The following is a 14849-nucleotide window of genomic DNA, read 5'->3' on the forward strand; positions in this document are numbered from 1 at the left end:
TTCAAGCAAGTGTATCTTCTTCCTCAGACTTGTTTGATTCAACTTGACTTCCAAGCAACCCCTTACATTTTGCCCTGAGTGGTTTTGGCTGTGTTAGGTATTTTGTAGCGCAGTTGGAGCTGACAACTTTTGGCTGGCAAGTGCGTGTGTTCTTCGAGGGAGGTCTGGAAAGTGGCAGTTTGGTTTAGAGGCTGCACTGACCAAACCAGTCATAGCGGGAATGTTTTAGGGTTTTCATGTGAGTGCAGGCGAAAATCTACTTTTAGCAATGCTAGACTAAAGCTCCATTGTGGATTAGCAGTGTCACAATGGGGACTTATTTTAATGCGTGTGATGTCACATTCCCTCTCCTTTCCTTTTTTAGCCGCTAGTTTTCAATTTATGAAAAAAACATTAAAGCAGATTCTTCCCCTGGACTTATTTCTAGTGTTCCACTCTGGTTTTCTCTGCTCAGTCTTTTGCACGTGTCCTTTCTGTCCCTGTGCTAGGAGCCAGGTGAGAGGTTCCAAGGGCCAGGCGCTTGGGTTAATGTGGTGAGGTCTGCTGGGAGCAGGGGTTACTGGCTGGGGCAGCACTGGTGGCAGCAGCTCAGGATCTGCAAAGCCAGCAAGGGCAGGCCGGTTTGGATGTGTTACAGGCTTTGGAAAAGGGAGGTTGGAGGGCGGGTTGAAAAGATCGTCTTTTTCTGCCATGAGAAGAAATTTAAAGGGAGAAGTCGACATTTAAACTATATCCTGCATAGCTCAACAGTGCCGTGGTGTCTCCTTCTAGCCCGTAACAAAGCAGTTAAAGTGTTTGTTTGGCATGCATGCTTGCGTTTAGCTGGAATCCCAAGCCTGTCTCTGGAAGCTTAAATGTTGACATGTGGCTTTTGTTTTTGTTTTTCATTCTCTTCGTGAATCACTTTTGCCAGAGGAGGGGATCACCGCGTGGAGCTTTACAAGGTAAGTGGCTGCACGTGCTGTCCAGGCGCTTGCACTAATGCAGTCAGACCTGCACAGGCTTGAAGACTGCTCGTTACAGCCCACTGCCACCAGGCACATGACCTAGGGTTTTTGGCCCCCTTCTGCCATACACACCCCGCATCTAGGGGAGTCTGTAAGCAGTGAGCACGTTTCACCACGTTCAAAAATACTTGAAAGGTTTTTTTACTTGCTGTTACCTGTCAGCTCCAACCAAACTAACCAGGTTCTTTGCCAGGAATATGTTCAGAACAGTTCGTGAGGAAAAAAATAAAAGCTTTATTTAATCACAGTCATGATTTGATTGATTATCCTGGTATGCTGACTTAAGGTGCTATTTAAGAGTATTGTTTCATATGTTACCAGTCTCTGTATAGTCACTGTTGTGACACAACGCATCCCCAAATGTCCCCAAAGAGCCATAATTATTTTTGCTAGTTCATTTCAGAGGGAGTTGAGGCTGTGTTTTTCCTATGGATTTATCTTTCATTTCTTTCTTCTTATAATTGGTGTCAGTGTTGGCATTCGTAAAGACTTATTGCAATGCAGCTACTTATGCAAGATCCCCTGCAGTAAAGCCTTTTTTTAATTCAGGTCACTTAGAAAATGCCATTTGGAAGTTTCAAAGAAGCAGGTGATGCTTTTTTCCTAAGAAAAAAAGGATGTGCTAAGTTACTGAAGGTTGGCACATGACAGCTGGGGAGACTGTCATGTATGCTAAGCCAGTTGGCTGACTCCCAGAAAAACAACGTCTGCTGCAATGCATTTTGTGTTGGCCAGGACAGGCAGAGGGAGTAGTTCTGGATTTTGTCCGAACTAGTACTGGACCACGCCAGAAACTCTGGGTATGTGCTTATTCCAGCAGAATGAATCAGGTTGGCTTGCTGGCCCTTCAGCCTCTGGTGCTCAGACCCTGGAAGCAGCAGGGGAGAGCCCCCTAGAAGAGGCTCAGAAGGGAAATAACTCGAGAGGTCTGCTCCTTCTTCCCAAGTGACTGATCCGTGTGAGCAGCTTTTCTCAGCAGCAACACCGAACATTGAGGCTGTCACTGCTCCAATCCTTGGTGCCTGCGTGGATGTGTGTTTGGAGCAGTAACCAGAAAAAAGCTCACTCTGAGGGGTGCTTTCCTCTGCTCTGGACACGTGGCCAGTTATTCTTTGCTTGAGCCTGGTTTCCAGATACCGTATATACTAATATATTCAGGGTCACTGTGTTGATACAAATTATTTATGCTTTGAATATTGCAAGTCAAAACGTTTTAAAACTCAAGACAAGAGTCCTCAAAACCTTTTAAAATTCAAGACAGGAGTCCTCTTCTCCTAGCTACCCTTGTCAGGAACAGGCTACAGCGAGCTCCTCTGCGATTCAGACTTGTATGTTGAGGATTTGGCGGTGAAGCTTTTGGTCCTTGCTGCGTTGATGTGCTGGGAGATTGGAGAGCTGATGCAGAGGTTTTTTTGCCAATTGCATGAGATTACCCAACTTTATAGCAACAAAAGAAACAATGGGATATTGTTATAGGGATGTAAGTAATTGCTACATAGAAAACATTTGTCACTGCTACACTAAACATCCTGTTAAGGGCCAAAGGAAATGTGTTATCTGCAAAGGCAGCTGAAGTCTTATTAGTTTCATCTGAGACTTTTTCTGAGCTAGTTTTAGAGGGAGAAACAAGAAAGGAAAATATGCTTTTGAAAGACAACACCACCTAAACCAGAAGAGGCTTAATAGCCTCAGGGCATAGGATTGGGACGCTGCCATATTTTTTTGCTTTCCCACAAAGCAGGGAAAGCGCAGGGGCTGTGCCATGCCAGGCTGTGAGGACGCAGGACTTGGTTTGGGTGGGTGTGTGGGGTGCTGCTGCCTGGGCCTGGCTTGTCTCGAGGGCAGCCCCACTGTTTGCTGGCTGCTGCGCGAGGGCTGGTGCTTTGGGCAGGAGCAGCTGGCCAGGGCAAGTGCCAGGCAGATTCCTCTTGCTGCATTCCTGGTCTCTACTCCGCGCGTTTGCTTTGTGTTGCCTTGCAGCACCTGGCTCCCAGCAACAAGAGGAGAATTTAGCTGTCCCTCTTCAGGGCGCTCTTTCCAGGCACGGCCATTCTCAGCGGTGGGGTTTTGAACCCCCAGGCGTGGCCCTGCCTCCGACTCAGGTTGGGGTTAGGGAAAGCTGGAGGCTTCTCCATGGTGGTCTTGGCCAGGTATATGGTGAAGGTGGTGGCTGGTGCGGGTCAGACCGATGCTCTGAGGAGGCAGATGCAGGGGGAGAGCTAAGGGCTGTTTGCAGAAGGCACACAGAGGGGGAGAAGTTGGAAATCCAGGTGGAGGAAAGTGGAGCCATGGGAATGGTGACCGGGGATGAACAGCGATGCTACCCCCCTGCACACAGCGAGGTGGGTGCCAGTCCTGACAGCACAGGTGGGAAGTGTATGTGAGTGTAAGCATAAAAGAAATCTAGGATAGAGATCAAAAGAAAAAAGGTTTAAATTGGGAACGTAAATAAAGCCTTATCAGTAATGGAGCAGAGAGGAGTTGAGGGAATGGTTGATTGAACAAGGGTATGTGAAATGCAAGGCTCTAGAAGAACTGGCATGGACTTGACTTTGTAAATGAAACAGTAGTCCTATCTGTGTGATGGCAATCGATGCGTTAAACTCGGCAGGTTTTTTTAAGAAGAAATAGAGGAGTGTAAAAATCTTTTATCACCCTGCTAATTGAAATAAAAGTTCATCTCTGTTACTCAGAAGAGATGCCGCCAGTGCAGCCGATACAGCAAACATATCAAAGATAGCTAAGCTGTCAGCAGGTTAATTAACAGTTGATACTGAAGAACAATAGATAATAAATTGGATAAAATAAGGAAACAAATACTACTGATGAGACTTCTCCTATGACCAGAAAGTCCTGCAGAGGGAGATGTTCGAGGCTTCTTCATCACTTTCCCTTCCCCAGGTAGCACAGAAGATGACGTAGTCTGTTCCAGATCCAGCTAAGTATCTGTTGCATAACTTTGCTTTCACTGCTCTGTTTTATTATCATATAAGTAAATGTGAAAAGGGAATGATTTAATACAGTCTTCTGATCTGGAAGTCATTTTTAATGGTCTGGAAAAGGCTAGATTGTGTGTGGTGACTTAGCACTAAAATCCCATTGCAAAGCTGAAAACCAGGCTTTGCAAGAAAGAACTTGGTGCTCTGCATGCCTGGTCGGGGCATCCAATACATAAGTGGACGTACCAAAAGTGATATTTAGTAATTCTGGTGGAATCAGCTGTCTTGCAGCACCTAATGTACTTACTAATATTTTACCTGGTTATTGCGTTATTGTTATACAGTTTGCAGAGGTATTCTGTACTGTGGTGTTGGGTTGATAAATACATAACCCCACCTGCCTGCAATGTTAGCAAGGTCATCTGCAACAGGATGCTGAAACGACAGTAACTTGTTCTGCCCAGGAATCTGCGCTCACAACTGGGTATTTAATCCCTCCGTTGTGTAAAGGGCCTTTGCCCTGTAAGCACACGCAGTACAGGGCACACCTCTGGGGAACCCCCTCGGAAGGATTTAGAGCCAAAGGAAGAGCCAGGAATTGCTTGAGGAGACCTGACTAGCAAAGAGCAAAGGGGCTTTGAGGGAAGGAGTGACTTTGAAGCTGGTGCAGTTGTGAATGATAACATCAATTCTGGGTACGTGCTAGTGGGAAAATGGCAATAAAGCAGGGGGAGTGCAGTAATATAACTCCGTGGTAGTGCCAAGAGTTACCACAACTAAGTAAAGCAAGGGTGAGCCTGATATAATGTGTTAGACAGTCCCCAGGGGGTGCCGGCAAGCAGCAGGGCAAACTCTGTGATGCACATGTGAAGATAGCAGCTTTTTCTGTCTGCAGACAGCCATTTAGAGCCGAGTGGGACAGTGGGATTGCTCTCTCCATTTCCAATCAGCATCCAGGCGTCTGTGTAAGATACAGTACTTGTATGCATACTGTGTGTCCCCACGTTACTGTAAATTGTCTGTTTATAGCTCTACCTGGTAATGTCAGCTATATATATAACCTTAACCCCTGTTAAGGTTAAAATTATACTTGAGAACAATTGTTCTTACAGGAAGTACAACTGGACTATTCCAAGAGGTAATGCTCAGTGTGCAGGCATGTCACTTCAGCTGTATGCTGTGACACTGCCGGTACCATTAGATATTTTTCTTTTTGAAACGATTTTAACAAATACTAATCACCCAACAGCTAATGCTGGCAGTCCAGCTGGTGGTGCAAGGAGCCCTGAAGGCAGCGAGTGTTGTACACCCAGCAGATGCCCAGATTGCTACGGCATCCTGAAGGATGCATCACTGTTCCTTCCTGCAGTCCCCCTGAGGGTGGTGGTGTCCTGCAGTTAAAGGAGTTCTGAACTTGGCCTGGCATCCTGTAGCTCTCGTCGTAATCACTATAATGCACTTATTCGTTGCGCAAGCTGCACTGGCTATAAAATCAGACACTCAGCAACCAATTAATGCGTTACAATGAAGAGCTGTTTGCTGCCCGTGGACCTGCGCAGGTTGCCCTGAGGCAGCTGAATGGGTAGCTGCCTCCGAGGAAATCCACTGCTCGTTCCTGGAGAGAAGCCTCAGGTCACAAGAGGGTTTGCAGTGTAAGAGGTTTTGCAGTATCCTTGCTGGGCTCATGAGCGATAGTCTGCAGCTGGTAAGCTGTCGAAGAGGGAAATTGCAGCCTCGTAGCCCCATGAATGTAGCACTGCTATTGCTGGTAACACGGCTGAGGCTTGTGAAGCTTCTGAGCTTGCTTTGGAGCCCCGTGGAGCACTGTTTTCGGCTTGTTTAGCCCTAACAGCAGTCGTCTAAAGACCAGGTGACTACTGGCTAGCTTGTTCTATTTTGCTGAGCTTTGTATAACGACGTGGTTTGGCTGTGACCGTAATGCAAATAGTAACAACTCCCGCACAGACGGTATTAGAGAGAAAATCTGTCACGTTTTTACGTGCAAGCTGCAGATAGTTACTCTGTGTCAAACGAGATGCCGATGGCAGCCAGCATAGTGATGCAGCGTAGAGGAGCGCAGGCCCCGTGCGACAGCAGAGACCTTGGAGATGGGGACGCAGGGTGTGTTGCGGAGGCGTGCAGGTACGAGCGGGGCTGGGAGGGGGCACAGCCCAGCCGTGGGGACAGGGCTGGGAGCAGCTCGCCTGCGGTCTGCAAGAGAGATGCAGAAATGGGCTTAGAGGTGAGGAAGAGAACATGTCCGATATGTCTTAAACACATCCTGCGGGGTAATTTGGGTTGTAATGTAGAGTCACAGACTGGTGAAGAGAAAGTAGCATGTTGTGCACATCAGAAATGTACAAAGATTGATCCCAAGCGGACCTGAGAAGGAAAAAAGGAGATACTGTCACCATCATGGTCCCCCCAGCAAAGGATTTAGGTTGCCAACACCCCTCTTCTCTGTATGGTGCTTTTTTTTTTTTTTTTCCAGTACTAACGAGGCCTAAACTTGTAACGGAAATCATTCAGACTGTTAAGATTTCACTTACACTAAAAACAACGTGTTGGTTTTACACGCAATTTCCTTCGGTCCATTAAAAGATTTAGAGTGTAATATAATACTAAGATGGCTTTTCTATCACACATCCTACAGAGGTCACAACAGCAGTTTAATCTTTTTGTGACTGATTTTTATCCACTGCAGAGATGTTAGAGTCATACCAAGCAATGGTAGCTCAGAATGCTAGTACTGTTTTTACCGAGGTACTTTTTCTAAGCAAGTTGATCTAGTGGGGATATTATTTTTACTTGCTTTTAATGGATTTTACTAGGATTACCACTGTTTGTAACGTAAATCTTCACGATAGAGCAATTGTAAGTTTTAGGTGTATATGTTTAAGCCTTCTGAAACCTGAAACAGACCTCTGTATGTTGAGCTCACCTTTATGCAAGTTTGGATAGTATAAATGAAGCAGTTGTGCTGTTTCACTGGAAAACCCGGAAGTTTTTGTGTGGGCTTTGTTTGGTTGTATGGGAAATGGTCACTGGGTATTTGTAGATACCAAGGGTAAAGCTGTTAAAGGGGTGATCTACATCTCGGCCCAGGAGACAAATGGAGTAAAGCCCGCAGACTGAAATGTCTGCTGCTCGAAAGCCCTGCGCCTGCCACGCTGAAAAGCTCTTAAATTACTCCTTTACCGAGTTGGGTTGATAATGTTATAAATCAGGTCCCTGCACCTTGGCCTGAGGCAAGAGCACGGCAGAGGTGGCAGCCTCTGTGAGAGCTCTGTGTGTTTCTCTCCCCTCCAGGTTCTCAGCTCCCTCGGGTACCATGTGGTCACGTTTGATTACCGAGGTATGTGGGCTTCTGTTATTGTGAAACGCTTTTAGCTATCTTTCTTTTCTAAGTAACAAAATAATTGCTTTTCTTTTTAAGATAATCTCAGGGGAACTGTTGTTTTGCACACGGTTGCTGTTAGCTAATCAGTTGCGGTTGCTGTTTCTTTTTCAATTTTAAGTTCATCCTTCCTTTTCTCGCCTTTAAATTGTACAAACGAGACATGGTTATTTTGTGACCTGTAACTATGTGCTGCCCTGTTGACAATTCAGAGAAGCTGTATTAGATGCTGCAGATGTTTCTGATCTGTAAGGCATTTCCAGAAATCTCAAATTTCCATAATAAAATTACTCCAAAGTGTAACAAAAGGCACAAGAATTAAACAAGATTATCATAAAATACTGTTTCTGCTCCCCAGATAATGGTACCTTTGATAGAAGTCCTACTTATTCATGTTCTTTCTGGTCTCACAGAGACCGCGAGCTGCTCTGAAGTTGTTGTGAAGCTAAGATACATGGCAGCTCATTGCTAACATCCTTGGCAGGAGCTGCGACCATTTTGCAGCTCTGTGCCACCACTAGTCAAGTATCTGCTGCTCTTCTCAGAGTTTTATTTGTAGGAGCTCGCCCTGTTTTTCAGTCCTGCTGGCAGCAGCTTCTCCGGCTGCTCTGTAGGTGTCAGAAGGGATGTGGGATGCTTCCTGCTCGGCGTGAGGTGTGTAGACATGCTGTAATAGGGATAGAGCCAGAGAAATCAGGAGGGTGGAAGATTGCTGGCGGGCCCTGATTGGACACCATGGACAAGCTGACGTTGCAACAGCTTTGTGAAATGTGCTTGGGTTTTGATCCCAAGGATCCACTTTGTATGCTTTTAGAGACTGCACTTAGGAATTGGTTATGTGCATGCAAAAGCAGCCGAGGTCTGAGAGCTGGGCAGTTGCGCTCAGGGAGGTGCAAGAACACAGTGTGGCCGTGTTTAGGATCCAGCTGTTGTTTTTGTTGTTGACCAAACCCACAAAAATTTCTTTGCAGCCAGCAGTTACCTTGTTTCAATGACTGCTGATCAATCAGGGCTTTAACCCCAAGCTGTAGACGTGCACAGTGAGATGAGCAGAAACTGCCTGCGCCTGACTCTTCTGCAGGTGTGCTGCATGGGAAGAGCCGTCTGGCTTTGCAGAGCGTTTCATGCAGCTCACGGAGGGACCTTCTGTGTTTCAGGCTGGGGAGATTCGATAGGCAGCCCGTCTGAGAGGGGAATGACCTATGACGCCCTTCACGTCTTCGACTGGATAAAAGCAAGAAGCGGAGACAACCCTGTCTACATCTGGGGACACTCCTTGGGCACGGGGTAAGCATCTAATCCCAGTGGGACTTAGCACCTTCTGACAAACATCAAACACTGACCTTGGGTGAAGGCGCTGTTTGCCAAAACCCCCAGGCTGGCTTGGCTTGGAGTCTGTGGCATAACTGCTGCAGAGTAGCTCCCCTTTTGCGCTCTGCAGAGAGAAGGGCTACAGTGAATGACTGTGCGGGAATTGATCTCGAACCTTCGTTGCCCGGAGGGATCTGCTGGGAAACAGGCACTTAGAGTATGATGCTATTTGATCGAGTGGAAGGCGAGCGGGGCTGCGCTGATCTCTTCCTGTGGCGAACCTATGTCTGTATTCGTCTCTCAAAGCAGAACATCGTGCTGCTTTGATATTCTGGAAGAGCGACAGGCCACATGTGCGCGCAGTTTTCCCTTACAAAATGTTCTTTTTCTGTCCTGACAAACATATTGTGTGTAATTAATATTCATGTAGATGCCTGCATGGCTGCACTGATGGCCATCGACAGTGTTTATGGGGTCATGCCTGGCACAGGGAAGTAGGAACAGTGAGAAATCTGCAGTCCAAAGTGCCTTTTCCTAAATGGTTTTTAACTTTCCTTTTATGCTTCCTCCCTTTCCTGCGCTGTCTGGAGGCTGATCACGCTCAGCAGAAAACACGTACTCTTATCCCATTGATGTGGGGATGAGCAGAGGGCAAACGCAGGAATTGCTTTGAAATTAAACAGTGTGCAGATGAGACTGTTTGAGTCTACAGTGGCTTGCCTTGCTGTCCAACGAAACGTGGTGCTGGGGCAGGGAGGTGTTTCAGGATAGTGCCTCTTCGTCACCGTGGTACTAAACGGCGTGCTTTGTTTGAGACTAGGAAGATTTTATTTTTCCCTTTGGCTCTACCTCTTTATTTTTGCTGCGTTCAGGATCCCTTTCTGGGTTGGAGCATTCTGGTGACGTTTCCCAGTGCACTGCCATCTGAACGGCCTGGTGACTGTAGCCAGCCCAGAGGTTGAGCTTTTTGAAGTTAGCTGTGCTTGGAGGATTCAGCAACTTCTGCAGATGTGTCCATCCCGTTAGGGAGGTGCATGGAGGACACCTTTTGGCTTTCTGACCCAGCTGTGGCCAGTGTCACGCTGGGAGCCCCGTGCTCAGCTGCCTGGAGCTCAGTAACCCTCTGCCCCGACTCCTGCCTCCCCCTCTCTGCTCCTCAGCCCTTGTACCCATGGGGCAGGAGGCTGTGTTGCACCGCTGTGGGTATGTCAGGAGCCTGAGAGCCACCTCAAAGAGATCCTTTCAAGTGACTACATGGTGTGCTGCTTTCCTGGCCTTGTTCATTTCCCTAAACGCAGGTGCCTAATGCCCTTTGTGGGCATCAGTGGGGGTTTGGGAGACCTGTGGGAACCCAAGTCACCGTGGGCTGGCTGCCCAGACCGCAGTGTTAGGGCATTGTAGTTGTACGCCTGCCCCCTGCTAACACCAGAGCCTGGTGTTTTGCAGAGGGACTGTGCTGGATTAACACCCGTTGTTCTCCTTTCCAGGGTCGCAACAAATCTCGTGAGGCGCCTTTGTGAGAGAGGTAAGTCTGGTGGGCTGCTGCTCACCCCACCTGGCCCAGGTGCTGCTGATGTCCCAGGTTTTGTGACAAGGCTGTCCTTGGCATGCCGCGGTGGCAGCTGACCCCTGCACTTCAGCACGTTGCCTTCGGCTTTTCAGAAACACCCCCGGATGCCCTGATACTGGAATCTCCGTTCACCAACATACGGGAGGAGGCGCGGAGTCACCCCTTTTCTGTGGCAAGTACACAGCGGTTCTCACAGCAGTGGTGTGTAACGGCACGCCTAGAGATTAACCTTCAGAAGCGATGTAGCTGAGCTAACTGCCATGAGTCACGTTTACAAGTGTTGGAAATAAAGACCAGCGTGTAAGGCAGGTCCTGGGAAGACCACTGCAGTAAGCAATACCTAACCCATGTGTGGAGTCTGGTGAAATAAAACAGAAATTGGGGTCAGAAAGGGCAGTAAATGCAGAGAGGGTAAGGTAAACTCAGCTCTCAGCAGTGGATGGCCCACTCTGTGCTGTAGCTTCCCTGTTGTGGGAGGCCATTTTGTGGGCTGTGAGCAAAGTGATGGCAAAGCTGGGCTTCCCCTGGTCACAGCCCTCTCTGTGTGGTCCCTTTGCTTGCCCAGATCCCCTGGTGAGTTCACTCCGACGTGGCTGTCTCTTCCGTTCAGCTACAAGCTGGCTCTAAACTGAGCAGACACCCATGTTGGATGTGCCTGTCCTGGTGAGGTGCCCAGGGATAAAGCTCGCTTGCCAGAAAACTGTTCCCAGCGGCAGCATCATGCCTTGATACTCTGACCGTGCAAGTTCCCCGAGAGCCTGCTCCTGAGCGGGCTGATAAGAGGGGCTTGACACAGGAGAGGAAAAAAGGTGCCGGTGGAAATGTGGCCTGTCTCATTGCAGAGCGCGCAGCCAGCAGCTCAGGGATGTTACAGGGATGGCAGAGGCTTGCCCTGTTCCTGCTGCGTGTAACTGTCCTGCTGGTGCCTGCCACTAACACCAGTTTTTCCTTTCAGATATACAGATACTTCCCTGGGTTTGACTGGTTCTTCCTTGACCCCATCACGACGAGTGGAATTAAATTTGCAAACGATGAGAAGTGAGTGTCTTCCCTCTTCGCTGGGGTTTCAGCTGTGGCTGCAGTGAACCAGGGCAAGCATCAAGGAGCAGACTGCACTCTGCTAGTTTTCTGTCGAAGCATTGTACTTGCTGAAGGGATTTCAGTTACTGTTGCAGCCCTGAATGCAGCACAGCTTTGCACTATGGAGCTCTTTCTTTTTTAATTGGTCTTAATGAGGAGAGATGCAAAAGAGAGCACAGAGACTACTCAGGGATATGCTAATTTGATCCTGGTGATTTATGCCTTTCAAGTGTGCATTACACGTTAAGCAGTAGCATCAGGACTTTAAAGGTTTGGGATTATTTCTCTGGTGTGCGTTTGCATAAGCCGCCTTTTTGCATAATAACGTCTGCTTTCACCTCATTCAAGAGGCTGAGCACTTAGGAGTTCGGTTTCCAGTTGCGAAACCAAACCAGACCTTGGGGGACGATGCCTTGCAGTGATGTGAGCCACTTTGGGTCTGAGCAGCAAACAGCTTTTCCAAGGATGCCTTTTGCTAGTAAATCTTCTGCAGATCAAATTAATGGTGCCCGTGTAATAGCATTTTCAAGATCTGAACTGCACTTAACGACCCACAGAACACGTTAGTCACTGCAGCTTCCTCGCAAATCCAGGTGTGTTGGTGTTAGTGCCGGGAGGCTGCTGCGGGCCAGCCCACGTTTCCTAGCCCTGCGTGCTGTGTTGAAGCCTTGCAGTTGTTTGCTTGCTCTATTTTTTAACTGGCTTTGCCTGACATCAGTAAGGGGCTCTCTGTGGTAGAAGTAGTTTTGGGCAGGGAGGAAAATGAATCCAGTCTACCTGCTCCTGATTGCCACTGTTGTCTGTCTTACAGTGTGAAATACATTTCCTGCTCCCTGCTCATCCTTCACGCTGAGGACGACCCGGTGGTACCGTTTCATCTGGGAAAAAAGGTAGGCGTGTGGCTCTGCGAACTGACCTGGAGGAAGGGACTGGGGTGGCCAGAATAACGCCCCAGGGATGTTGATAAAGCCAGGCAGAAAGACAGCAACAGCAGGACGTACACAGAAATGCACAGCCTGAAGGGACCACAGGTTCTGTGGTGCTGGAGGTGGCGAATCGGTAGTGAGGCTGGGCGAGAGGTCGCAAAGCTGGTCAAGCCAGGACCACCCCTGAGAGAGGCAGCTGGTTTGGGGGCCTGGGGGCTGATTTGGGGTGGGATGGCTGGGTTTGAGCTGGGGGGTAGCTGGTTTGGAGTGACACGTGGCCCTCACCTGCTTCCCCTCGGACTCAGCTTTACAACATCGCGGCGACATCGCGGAGTTTCCGAGACTACAAGGTGCAGTTCGTTCCGTTCCACACAGACCTCGGCTACCGGCACAAATACATCTACAGGAGTCCAGAGCTACCTCGAATACTGCGGTAACAGCCCAGCCAGCGGGGTCTCCACAGCATGGGGGGGATGGTGCTTGGGGCTCTGGGTCAGAAGGGGAACTACAGAAAGGGAACCACAGAAAGCTTGGGAACGCTCCCCCCCTCTCTGTCTCATCTTTGCTGTGAGCTGGATGCTCTGGAGGGGCTGCCTGCAGAGCAGCTGCTTCTGCTGCTGGCATTTACCTCTTCTAGATGGGTGAAGCAAAGCTCACTGCTGCTCCCTCTAGCTGCAAGCGCTCGAGCCCCAGTATTTGCCAGGGAAACAGAAGCCACAGCATCCACCAGAGCGTAGGACAACTGAGAGTCACTGCTGTGTTGTTTCTTTTCCTAGGGAATTTCTGGGAGTATCTGAACATGAGCATCATCACTGAAGACTGGCTGCTTGGCAGCGCAGAGGTTTCCCTTTCTTTCCTTCCCCTCTCTCTCTCCTTTTCCTCTTCCCTCCCCGTGGGTCAGTCTGCCATTCTTCCATCCCTGGCACGAAAGGAGGTCAGGGATTCCCACTCCAGTCCTGATGTGTACCCTTGGCAACTCCAGCTCCCAGCATCAGCGTTTGTGATGGTAGAAGAAAGAAGTTGATGGCTTCTTTTCTGACGTGGACGGAGGGGTGACAACAACCCAGGAGCTTGTACCAAATGGTGAAAAAAGTAAGCACAACAGAGCCTGGCCAATCCAGCGCGGTACCACCGAGGACAGACATTCCTAGGACACGTATGTCATGACCAAGGGTGTTTCTTTCACTTCCAAACACTGCTGCTATTTTTTGGATCACGTACAGACTCATTTGTAGGCGAATGGCTTTTGCCGTGTCTCCATACCACAGTTGTCTTGCTTGAGTTTGAGGTGTTCCCTTTCTAGGAAATACACGTTTTGCCTGCCCTTTTTTTCCGCTAAGTGGCTGTAATTACAAATACACTGAAGATCCAGGTGGTGAGAGGTATTTTTGTTTAGCTCTTCAGTCACAATGTGCTGCAAGTGTTGGGCTAATTGCACACATTTGGAAATAAAGTGAGATTTTTTTTTTGTTCTTCCTTTTCCAACATCTATTTAAGGGGAAAAGATGAATACCCTTTTTTTCCTGTTCCGTACAGTTTCCCTTCTGGACATCACTTCTGCTCCCATCCCTGTTATCCTCAGTGGAGCTCCTCCCCTTCCTCACACGCACTTCTTACTAGGACTGAAGTGGCTTATACAGATAAATTACAGAGTTGGGAGTTTAAGCTGGAAAGCATAAGATCGTGTTTTGCCTGACTTCCCCCTTCTGCGATCAGCATGGGCCCAGGATGTGGGAATGGGTGTCTTCCATTTTCCCTGTACACAGCCAGCCAGCTATGTGCTTCCTTTGGGTGGGAAGAACTCTTGTATTTTGATTTCCCCTCATCTACTTTTTAGTTCCTTTTGATTTCCTGTTCCTGGTGGCTACACTGTTCCTCTGTAGTTACAAGCAGGCAGTGACAACGCAGTTCTTGATGCAAAAACAAAGTCTGGGGTTCTTCCACCTTTCTCCCTCTGCCTCCCTGCTGTGCTCTGGGCACCACAGGCACTTCCAGCAGCAGCTTTCTCAGCCCATCTCACTGCTGTGTTGGGAGCACGCTGTCCAGGAGAAAGGAGTGGTGCTGTAGGTTTAGTCACTAGTGCTCAGAAGTGAATCGTGCTGCCTGAAGGGTCCATTCAGGGGTGTACAGCGTAGTATAAACTGCTCGGCATGCATCCCAGTTATACCCGCAGGACCATACTAGTTGCAAAGCAGACAGTAGCTTGTTCTTGTACTGAGATTCTTCTGCCATTAGCGTGGTTATCCCTGAGGTTTCTGACCCATGATACTCATAAGCTAACTGTGCCACTTAAATTATGTTCGATGCACTTGTATTTATTGCACTGACAGAAGAGGAACACTTATGTGGCTCTGTAGAGAGTGACCTGCACATTCCAGCTAACGCTGCTGCCAGCAGCTGGCTCAGAGCGAGGCAGAGCTGGAGGCTGGCTGCCTTCCTCCGGGGGCAGAGCTGAGGGTCCGGCACGGGGACGGCAGCTGGCGGTGACCCCAATGCTGCCGGTCCCTGCAGTAGGCCAGTGAGATGCTTGGAAACTTAAACCGAAATGTTTATCTAAAAGTGGTGTAGTTTTAATAAAGGCATTGACTGCTGATCACTTCAGCTTTCACCTGTTTTTGG

General features: G+C 48.6%; 1 protein-coding gene across 1 annotated transcript in view; it reads left to right on the plus strand.

Moving 5' to 3' along the window:
• ABHD12 (abhydrolase domain containing 12, lysophospholipase) overlaps positions 1-14826 on the plus strand; it is a 40421-nt gene extending 25595 nt beyond the window's left edge. Inside the window, exons 5-13 of the mRNA XM_048078959.2 lie at positions 914-944; positions 7256-7301; positions 8501-8630; positions 10142-10179; positions 10317-10396; positions 11180-11262; positions 12116-12194; positions 12536-12663; positions 13007-14826. Of these exons, the coding sequence (XP_047934916.2) occupies positions 914-944; positions 7256-7301; positions 8501-8630; positions 10142-10179; positions 10317-10396; positions 11180-11262; positions 12116-12194; positions 12536-12663; positions 13007-13046 (655 nt within the window). The 3' untranslated portion in view covers positions 13047-14826. The remainder of the gene's footprint in view (positions 1-913; positions 945-7255; positions 7302-8500; positions 8631-10141; positions 10180-10316; positions 10397-11179; positions 11263-12115; positions 12195-12535; positions 12664-13006) is intronic.
• Positions 14827-14849: the final 23 nt, after the last annotated feature.

This window comes from Anser cygnoides, chromosome 3, assembly GCF_040182565.1.
Source record: "Anser cygnoides isolate HZ-2024a breed goose chromosome 3, Taihu_goose_T2T_genome, whole genome shotgun sequence".
NCBI lineage: Eukaryota > Metazoa > Chordata > Aves > Anseriformes > Anatidae > Anser > Anser cygnoides.